The sequence below is a fragment of the Branchiostoma belcheri genome, unplaced genomic scaffold, assembly GCF_001625305.1.
Source record: "Branchiostoma belcheri isolate BF01 breed outbred unplaced genomic scaffold, Haploidv18h27 scaffold33, whole genome shotgun sequence".
Lineage (NCBI taxonomy): Eukaryota > Metazoa > Chordata > Leptocardii > Amphioxiformes > Branchiostomatidae > Branchiostoma > Branchiostoma belcheri.
In genome coordinates, this window is record NW_017803943.1 from 823,823 (window position 1) to 834,817 (window position 10,995).

Genomic DNA, 10,995 nt, shown 5'->3' on the forward strand with positions numbered 1-10,995 from the left:
CTTTTTAAAAAAACACTAATTTTCCCCACATTTTGAGAGGAAAACCATGGGGCTGAGAGTGCTTTGGGTGGGTCCTTTGGATGTTTTTACAAGTTTTTTTTTTAATATGTTTTTCAAAGATTTTTGTCCATCAAGCTCCTGAAATTGACAAAACAATGGGTGCTGGCTAGAGCCCTGCTGCCTACTTATATCCATAGCACATATCTCTAAAAACCTTACACCATGCAGAGGTGGTGGATCCTCCCTGGTGACTGGAGCCTCCTGCTCTTCTGTTTCTGAGTCATCTTCTTCTTCTGACTCCTCAGGATTTTCTTCTACAGTTTCTGCAGGTTTTGGTTGCTGCACACCTTCTCTCTGCATCTTCTTCTTCAACTTTTTCTGCATCTTTCTACGTTCGTTACGTCGCTAGAAAGAAAGAAACACAACCTTACCTTCCCATTACCATTACCTTACCTTATGTCTTTTCTTTCCCAATCAGGCTTTGTGTCTTAAAAGGATACTATTTCTTTGTGTTTTTAATGATGTATATCATGAAATATCGAATCCATGTAAAAATCAAGACGCACATCATTTTCGCTCTAAAGAAATTTTCATATGCATGCAAGTTACACTGTGCACGCATGTAGTCTTTTGCCCCCCTCCCACTACTATTGACTCTCGCATTTTTACCCTCACATCGTCATACCTTCTTTCTCTTGTCTTCCACAGCTGTTCTCTGTATCGTAGGCTGTACTTTGGGTGAGTTTCCGTCCTCTCCATTCTCAGTTTTCGCCTTCTTGACGACTTGATCTCCAGTTTGTTTCACCCCACCACGTTTTTTACCCATCGCGGCCATCTTGGGGTCAACAGAGGTCAACCCCAAATCTCGCGTGACTTTCAGTTCCGAACGAGACTTCAGCGAGATCACAACAAAACACGGAAGAAAAAGTGAGTTGATATTCTACCGTTTTTACCCAAATATGTGCAGCTATATCGAACTGTGCACAGCTCACAAATATGAAGTGTATGTTTACGAGATAAAAGGCGTCGTAGGAATGTGCATTCGATGTTATTTTGGCGGGAAATTGTCCAAGTTTCGGTGAGAGAAATTTGATCGTCGCCTGCCCCCCTCCCACGTTGCCAACATTTTGACGTTTGCGTTTTGTGGTGTCCCAAAGATGCATTTGATCTATCTTTACACTTAACATTTTTAAACTATCTACGAGACTTTAAAGTCGATGTTACGTCACTAGTAAATTCTATCATTTTTTAGGGAGTAACCAGATCTTCGACTATTTGATTTGTCAAGCATCAAAATTATAATTTTTATGAGAAAAATTAACGTGACATAGGATAATATCAATCATAATTTAGTACACATAAGAAATCACAAGCTGTGAATTTTGTGAAGGAACTCCTTTATTTAAGTCCTTTGTCAACATTTCAAAACATGATGCAATAAGTAAATAAATAAGTGAAAAAACTCACATCTAAGTTTTACACTATCCTGGTATATCTAATCATGTTATGTTTTGTCCACCCCACCCTTGCATGCCTCCATGGATTTTTAGTGTTCTATTTTTTCAAAGCAAGGCGGAGAGCCATGTCATCTGAAGATCTCAAGGCCAGCGGAGACTCACTGTCAGCAGGGAGGGGAAGGGGCAGGGGGGTATACAAGGGTCCCTGGGGGGGTGGGGGAACAGGGGGGCTCCAGGACAGGAGGACCAACTCCTCCCCCTCTGTCAACTCACCCGACCCGGCTGCAAAGGATGGTGGGAAGACTCCAGAGAAGCCACAGCTGAGAAGACCCTTCCCACAAACCATCAGAGACCACAGCATCAAGACTGATGATGATGGTATGTCAGTTGTTTTTGTATAACTAGTACAAAAAAGTACAAATCTCTAATAACTTCCCATCTACATGCATATGTGTGCAAATTGAGATCAAAAGTCGTAAACAAGAAATAAACAAATTGAAACTGCATAACAGGACTCTATTCAGGGCTTGCAACAAGGCAAGCTTAAAGTTAAAGACTACAGACTTGGTATTATGAGTAAAATCTGTACATGTAGTGAGCACCTCGGCATAAAGATCACCTGTCCACTATTGGTATGTACAAAATGTAGAACTGGTGTAATCTGTTCAGGAGAATTATAATGATATAGTCTAGTATATAATGATATAGTCTAGTACAAAATGTATGTTCTACATGTATGCCCTTTTGCATTCTTGCAGTGGACAGTACAGATAGCAGAAGTACAGACACTGATGACACATCGGTCAGTTCCGACAAGAACGCGGTCACTTCTTCAAAACTGTCCGTCCACGCTGCAGAGTTTGTACCCAGAACTGTGGTAAGTTTCCGAACTCATGACGTATTGAATGCAAGGCGAGTACTCTACTCACTTGGAAATTGCACCAGTCAGATATGTTATGGATTTATCACACTGGCAAATCTGTTCCCAGGTCCAGACAAGGGGCTCTAACTCTGATATCAACGCCATTGAGCACCTGAAGTCCACGCTAACCCAGCTGACAGACAACCCCGGAGACTTCCATGACCTGCTGGGCCCTCTGTCTGACACACTGAACGCCTGGGTTAGTGACGGAAACACGGTCCTGGAGATCGTAGACATCATCTATGAACAGGTAAAACAAAAAGTGACTCACAAACAATAGTCTATCCATTCATTAGTACTGTTTTTTGGCATCTAATGCAGGAACTGAATTATTATGTTTACCTTTGTTTTTGCTGTTTCTTCTTCTTCCTCTTCTTTTTCTTCTCACTACAAATAAGGTCAATGACCTGAACCAGACGTCTGTCATCATGGTAACTAGTGTTGGGGTTACATCATGTTGCAATTTTATACTGAGGGATTAAGACCACCTGCCACACAACCTGATGTTTGTTTGTTTAATATTTGTTTATTATTTGTTTATTATTTGTTCAGGCATGTGAACAGCCCAACTTCAGATACACCGGCGCGGTACTTTGTGACCACCTGTCCCAGACCCTGACAGTGACCAGTGAGACAGGAAACTTCCGGCAACACCTGTTGAAACACTGTCACCAGGAGTTTGAGGGTCGAGAGGAGGCCGTACAGGACCGCAGCAGGCTGCCCAGGCTGGAGAGATACACGCTCTTCATGGCGGAACTCTTCCTCGCACTGCAGGTGGGTCATACAGAGGGAGAAGAACATTCAACTGGGCTCAGAAGGACTGTTTTTCTGTTCACTACAATATGGTTCATGGTACCAAGCATAGTCACCCCCATGAAACTCCTTCCTCTTCGCCCCCGCCGTTCTGCTTCGCCCCCGCCCCGTTCTGCTTCGCCCCCGCAAAAAATCTGCTTCGCCCCCGTCGTTCCTCTACGCCCCCGGCGCAATTCTGCTTTGCCCCCGTCCTTCTGCTTAGCCCCCAATGGCGGCACAGCTCACAGTCGACACGAAAATCGTCTGCAAAATAACAATAAAGGCTGTGCCGCCAAATTTAAAATAGCCCATGCTCCGGCAAACATTCTGGACCACCTTTCTGCCAAGTGGCGTTGCACAAATCCTTCCCATTCAAAAGTTTACCCCTGCCTCACGGCCCGTCAGTGGTTCTTACGTTTATAAGTACTGGCGTTTATAAGTACAGCCGTGAGTGAAATTTCCCGCCAGTACTTATAAACGTAAGAACCACTGACGGGCCGTGAGGCAGGGGTAAACTTTTGAATGGGAAGGATTTGTGCAACGCCACTTGGCAGAAAGGTGGTCCAGAATGTTTGCCGGAGCATGGGCTACTTTAAATTTGGCGGCACAGCCTTTATTGTTATTTTGCAGACGATTTTCGTGTCGACTGTGAGCTGTGCCGCCATTGGGGGCTAAGCAGAAGGACGGGGGCAAAGCAGAATTGCGCCGGGGGCGTAGAGGAACGACGGGGGCGAAGCAGATTTTTTGCGGGGGCGAAGCAGAACGGGGCGGGGGCGAAGCAGAACGGCGGGGGCGAAGAGGAAGGAGTTTCATGGGGGTGATAGTTACATGTACCAAAAATGGAGGTACAGTTTTTGGTCTGGATGATGTGGGGGGGTATATCTCAACCCGATGGGTAATGCAATAGTATTTAGCAGGTGGGGTGATCGGGATGGTGAAGGTTGACTGCAGTAGAAATTTTATTCCAGGTCTCACCAAAAGTTTGTTGGTACACAGTTGACTTGTGTACAATTACAGCATTTTGAATGTCCATAATTATCTACATGTATAGTACATAGTTCCTTTGTAGAGTAGATCTGTTTCCCAGAATTTTTGTACAAGTTGCCATACATTTAATCATGTTGTTGAGCAATAAAGTATGTATGTGAGGTAATGTAGATATAAACTTTTTTCATGGACCATGTCTATTTTGTGCAGATCCATGTGAATGGTAAGCCACAGCGCATGGTTATACTGAGGAAGGCCCTGAGAGATCTCATCAACACACTACTGGATCATCCTTCTGATAGTACACTCAGATGTGCTGCTCAAGCACTCAAGGTAAGGTTAGAAGCAGTCAATTATACTTTTCAGTCTTAAGATAGACCAAGATATTGACAAAGACTGAAGGACTGCCTTCCACTGCCACATGTACATGGCACTTTTATATCTGCAAGGATAAACAGAAAAGATTGAAAAATTTGAACAAGGGAAAATATTCTGTATTTTCTAAATGGTGGACTGTACTTAAATGACACCACACTGACCAATCCCATGAAAATCAAAATTAAAAGAACTCAGTATTTACATACTATAGGATATATAAGAGTGGTTACCATCTCTTTACCCTCAGCTGACTGGAGGTGCCTTTGAAGACTACTTGGACCTGAAGGAGGAGAATGTGGAGGAGAGTAAGAAGGAGATGGACGAGATCTTCTCCAAACTTAAGAAAAGTGCTGCTGAAAGGAGAAGTGACATCAGCAAGTAGGTGGTACTATATGCAACACCATGTAGGAATGTCATTGCCATCTGCATGTCACAAGTATGCAAATTAAGTCTACAGCATCATTGCGTGAGTCACGAGTATGCAAATGACATGTTTATCTTCTTTGGTACACAGGTACCATACATGTACTCATAGATATTTCAAACTAATACTGGATATATTATATAGCCAGAACGGCTGAATTGTGTTGGGAGTTCTGGACCTTACTATTTGGATTGGCACATATGTACAAGTGTGCCAGTGTTCTTCACTTATTCTCGTTGTTTCATGTTGCCCACAGAAACGTTCTGCTACTAATAGTGACGGTTGTTGAGCTGCGAGCCAAGAACTGGAACAAGGAGGAGCCAGCCCCCGCCGCGGCGGCCGCCCTGCCCTCCCACCTACAAACACTAGAACCTGTCTACTTTGGGAAGGATGGCAGGCCCATCAACCCCACAGACACAGGTACGAGGGTAAAAATAAAAGGGTTAAGATTTACTGCAGACCCATCAATCCCACAGACACAGGCAAGGGGATGAAAGGGTTAAAGCCTACTGTAGGCCCATTGGTCCCACAGACAGGTACAGGGATGAAAGGGTTAAAACCAATTGCTCCCACAGACACAGCACTTTGAGTGATATTAAAATTCTTTCTTTCTGACTGCTATGTGATTCATACAGTTTTGCCTCTCATGATGGACAAAAATTTTACCCAATCTATCTGATGGACAAAAATTATCATGTCAAGATATAGAAAGAGATGTCAGTAAGCTAAGCTTAGTCTACTAGTAAAATTTGCCTCCCAAAATGCAGGAAATAGCATTCCAGAGGTTCAGGATTTGAAAATTTTCACGGGGGAGTGTGCCCCCAACCACCTTAGGATTGTCATGTCTTCAATACTCAACATGATGTTGTGTCAAACAAAATTGAGATGTGTTCAAGAACACTGGATTCATTAATATCATCCCAATTAAAAGATTGATGGTATGTACGTAGGAACTAACATGTTTTTGTGATAACCCCACAGCCTTCTGGGAAGGAGCAGCAGCAGAGGACTACTATGGTGACTACAGTGACTACAGAGATTACTACACTGAGGATGGGGAGGAGGAGTACTATGATGGGTCATTGTGAGTATATACTTTTCTTACTCTCGACATACATGTACATGTACAATCATTTATCTTATGACTAACTGGATCATTCATCTGACAAAGGTAGAATTCATTCATGATGACTTTTCTTGTTGTGTTGGGTTGTACCATGGAGCTGAAAAAGAGATGGTTGTACCAACACGGATGAGCTTTCATTTTAACCATCTTACAATCTTGTCATTTCTCCCTCCCTTGTAGCCCACCCTTTGAGCTGGAAGACGGAAGTGAAATGGACGATGAAGCTGCGATGGCCTTTGAAGATTTCCTTCGGGACAGTGAACAAATCTAACTCACCAACAACAGGAACTCTTACCATGCTGATAGACCACGCCACTCTCATTACCTAACTGTAGATAATCCCTCTTCTAAACCAAAAAGTAGAAATCTGACCAAAAAATACTATTCTTTTGGCATGTACCAAGTTTTGTACATCAAAAAGTTTATGGTTTAGGTACTGCGAAATATATATTTTACAGTATAACCCTTTGATACAGTTACCAGTGACCAACCAATATGACACATTCGTTTGGTTGCATGCACTTTCTAGTGTTTTTGAGGTGCAAAATAAAGAGGCATATCTACAATTTAGGTAACGAATTGGCAGTGAATTGTAACAGCAGAGTGAAAATACATGCAACTGCCTCACATAGTTATAGTACTGTTCATTATCATGCTTTATCTTTGATGACTGAAGGAGAAAGAAACAAACTGAGCTATTATGTTACAATGTATATTCTGATCATGTTAAATGCTACCCAAGGAGTCTTAAACTACTTTAAAACTTGCTTATCAACAATAGTCCTAGAAGTAATCTGATTTTGCTATATGAAGGTCATCTTGTCAACATCTAAATTGTATTTGGCTGGACATTTTGTTTTCTCAACTCTTACCTCTGGTCACTCAAATATGACAGCTGCTTCAAGGTTCTTGGTGCCATCTTGCTTCAGTTGCAACAACATCTAGCTTATGCCTAAATGTGCACATGTATGCTCTCATTTCTTCAGCAAGGGTATTCTGCTTTGTTACATGTAGACAGGTAGTCTGGCCTTGGTTTTGGTTTTAACAAAAAGGATAGAGAGGGAGTTGAAAACACATTCAGAAAAGGAGTAAGTTGAAGTAGTATGAATAGGAGGCATTTGTGCATGTTTACTTACAATGAATGACAAATGCATTTGATTTATTGGTACATCAGACTTCAATGTTTAAGTGTCAGTTTGAGAGTTGGAGAAAAGTCAAGTCTTAGTAGATCAATGGTAGGAAGGGAGTGTTACAAAGAGACAGCAGTGTATACATGTATGATTTACAGTTTGGTCCAAAACTTTTTGGGAGACGGACAAAAATCCAAGCATGTGTAGATGTCATCCACATAATCAAATCAAAATGGCCTAAGGAATAGCAGCACCATAATATAGAGGTATGTTTCTTTTACATGCTCAAAGTGAAGCTGGTATGATAAGCCAAGGGGAAGTTACACTGACTATATACAGATACAGATGGTGCTAAGATTGTACCTGCCGTTATATTAGGTCATAACTGATTGCACTTCAATAGCAAACTAATCTCAGGTCGTATGAAGCAAACGTGTGTGTTTAGCAATGTCAAACATTCTCTGTTGGTGTACATGTACATTACTACTGGAAAAACAAAGTTTAAGCACTTTAAAGCAGATTTGCTACGTCTCAAAGTGAAATTGACTGCTGGAACAGATCTGAAGCATTTAATTAATAGTAATTGAAATGCTATGTACATTTTCATATAGACAAGTATTATGTTGCACCTTAGTAGCTTAGGCAGTTGGCATATTGTTTCCATTTTGTTAACTTTTTCCTTGTTTTTTACTAACAAAAAAGCAAAGGTAGCAGCTACATTATGATTATGCTGAGCAAAGAAATGTACATATAGCTCCTAAGTACAGTAAGTGCACAACTACTTGGGACTATATATATATGTGATGTTGGCCTTCAACGCTATGAAAAAGTACCTATTTTCTGTTTTTTTTTTGTTCCTTAGTTGAGATGTTCCTGTCCATGTCTTGTATATATGTGTATGCAGATGACTATTTCTCACAGTTGTTATATCATTGATGTTTCTTGCACTAAATAAAAAGAAGAAAAGGCTCTACTTTAGTTTAGATTCTTTGTCATGATACAGAAACCCTTCTATATTCCTGGTCAACAATTCTATACTTATAGACTGTACTGAGTATTCAATAGACTGTACTGAAACTGATAGCCTGGGCCATGCTCCATATCCAGTGGCACGTAAGACTACTTCAGGCAACAACAAAGGATGGCACAAGGGAGGAGAGACTAGAAAAACATACGTGTGTGTTTAACGTAGTCCCTGTTACAACATTTCATGCACTCACTCTGGAACCAGTCTATACACGGTGTTCTAGGACTGCCCTACTATGCTAGCTTGCGGCCTGGTCAATATCACTAATTTAGCTGGAATAGGGATTTGATAATTCAGTACAAATAGGGATGTAATCATTCAATAGGGATATGATAATTCAGTATTATCATGATATAGGCAGATGTCGTTGACCAATCAGATGTCCCCGTTATGTTCGAATGACCGCCGGCCGTGACCCCAAATGGAACACGTAAAACGATCACAATGACAAACAAAATTGCACATGGTGCGTTTAGTTTACAAAACTTTAAATAGTTACATTTATACATAGTATACGACAATTATACATACATATTATATGTTAATAACGTTAATAGTCATAAAACTCCCATCTTCATGTGTTACAATTGCAACCTTGTCCTCCAAAGAATTGGAGAGGTCGTGGGAGTAGGTAGGTCACGTACAAAACGACGAAAAACTTCTCCTTTTTTGCTCATGCATTTCCACAGTGGAATTAGAAATTGGAAGGACTGTTGCCATACGATTCTTATCAGGCTGAAAGTTAACTGAATATGCGAACATGTAGATTGCTCGGAAACCTTGTTGTACATTTGTGATGATGTACTACAAACAAGTTGCCTCACAGTACCGTATGGAACACCTGTGAAATCAAACGGTTTGTTCTGGTATAACGGCTAACCAGGTCAAGTGGTTACTTATTCAACAAGGAATGCGAAGTTTTTTTTGCTCAAGTGTCCACCCATTAGAACTGACCCACACACATGTAGACACACTCATCTTGAGATTTTCAATTTCGCAACTGTATCAATCAGAAAAGGCCTATATTGTAATCAATCATTCAATATCAGGTTGAAAAGAAGAGTGAGTCTTTTTGCTCGTAATTCAGACGTAAATGCAGACTGTTTGGACTAGCTAAACGTGTTTTCTATAGGGACACGGCTCTCAGTACTGTCAACATAACTAGTATGGGACGTTCACTTCTTGATGTTATCTGCCATTCTTTCCTTTGTCGTCCTGTCTTTCCAGTTACAATGTAATTCACAATAATTAGCATCATTTCAGTGATTTGAACCTTTCGAGACTTCACGTTTCCGCCCTGTAATCAGACCCTTTCAGTCATTGAGACAGATTTTTTTCTTTTGTCTTCTGAGAATTCTTTTTCCCATCATTAAGTATTTAGGTCAACCAAGGAGGTTTCAAATCTCCCTGGTTCAACATGTTATTAGGCCCAATTTACACGGTGAAAAATATCTGTCCTACGACAGATTTTAATGCGTGTAAAAAGGGCCCTTCCCAATAGCCCGGAAACATCCGTTTTGTACCCGGAATAAACGACTTTTTTTCGGGGTGTATCGAGTGTAAGGAGCCCGTTAACGTTACGAAACAGATGGCACCCAGGCTACCGTTCTCTATCAAGAAATGAAATGTGTATGTCAAATTATTGTACTTTTTACTGTTCTCCATTACAGTACATTCCCTTTATATAACTTGCAATTGAAGTCTTCGATTTCAACAAATGATCATAACATTTCAAAACAAAAACTCAGATATGCAGTCTTTTTAAAGTGTCTTAAGTCATGTTGCCCTTGTTCCTGTCACACCAAAACAAGGACACTCTGGATTGTTTTTCTTAGTCTTCTTCACAAAGAGGACTAAATCTGTTTATGTCTGACTTGTTAAAATCTGTATAATGTCTATTTACAGGAGGTCTAAAAGCAATACCCCGTGTAAAGTAAGAGTAATCCCCATCCAATTGTCAGGCCTGGCTTAGCTGCACCTGCTTTCCCTGATATACTGTAAACCGTGAAATATTCGCGGTGATTTCATGTTCACACACTCCGTGACCACGATGAGACCTAAGAAAAAATGTTGTGTTTTCGGTTATCCAACGGACCCTATAGTGGATAATAACGAGAATGTGAAATTCTTGTGTTTTTCCTGTAAACATGTTTACAACATTACTAGTACTCTCTACAGAGGTAAAAGTTATATAAACTGTCACTAGAAAAGCGGATACAGCTATTTCTCGGAAAAAAATTCAACAGATGTTGCAGTATATACGTTGTAAATATCATTTCAGATCAGACCACAGGAACACATAATTCCGACCCCCTGGCGCTATGCACCCTGGGAATGTGAAAAAAAGTGGGAAATGCATCCTGGGAAGGTGAAAAAAGTGGGAAATGCATCCCGGGAAGGTGAAAAGGGCGAATTTTAGAAGACTGGCTGACAAGCGGTAAAACACGATTTGAGCAGTTTTTTTACCCGTGCGTGGCTGGAATACGTGCAGTGGTCCGGAGAGGGCGGCAGTTGGCTGAAGTACCGAGATTGACATGAATTGTTCAAGTACTACTCGACTGTTTGTGTGAAAGGCAGCTGGGCTAACCAGTTAAAGCCTTCTCAGTCGCCAGGCACCGTTTCCTAATTTTGTGTGTGTGTGTGTGTGTGTGTGTGTGTGTGTGTGTGTGTGTGTGTGTGTGTGTGTGTGTGTGTGTGTGTCGTCGTCGTCGTGTCGTGTCGTGTCGTGTCGTCGTGTGTGTGTGTGTCGTGT

At 41.2% G+C, this 10,995-nt stretch overlaps 2 protein-coding genes across 3 annotated transcripts in view; one reads left to right on the forward strand and one right to left on the reverse strand.

The window, feature by feature from the left end:
- Positions 1-1,834, reverse strand: part of LOC109475208 (ribosome biogenesis protein BRX1 homolog) — a 4,971-nt gene extending 3,137 nt beyond the window's left edge. Inside the window, exons 1-3 of one of the 2 annotated variants that reach the window (XM_019775793.1) lie at positions 1,731-1,834; positions 686-892; positions 220-405 (exon numbers count right to left, since the gene is read on the reverse strand). In XM_019775793.1, the coding sequence (XP_019631352.1) occupies positions 220-405; positions 686-835 (336 nt within the window). In that variant the 5' untranslated portion in view covers positions 836-892; positions 1,731-1,834. Of the gene's footprint in view, positions 1-219; positions 406-685; positions 1,252-1,730 lie in introns of those variants that run through there. The other variant, XM_019775792.1, reaches the window with a different exon arrangement.
- LOC109475203 (polyadenylate-binding protein-interacting protein 1-like) lies at positions 1,296-8,189 on the forward strand. The gene is made up of 9 exons (XM_019775787.1): positions 1,296-1,835; positions 2,216-2,334; positions 2,447-2,629; positions 2,932-3,153; positions 4,369-4,491; positions 4,784-4,914; positions 5,217-5,380; positions 5,942-6,044; positions 6,267-8,189. Exons 1-9 carry the CDS (start codon positions 1,502-1,504, stop codon positions 6,355-6,357), a joined length of 1,470 nt encoding a protein of 489 aa, XP_019631346.1. The 5' UTR covers positions 1,296-1,501; the 3' UTR covers positions 6,358-8,189.
- The last annotated feature ends 2,806 nt before the right edge of the window (positions 8,190-10,995 follow it).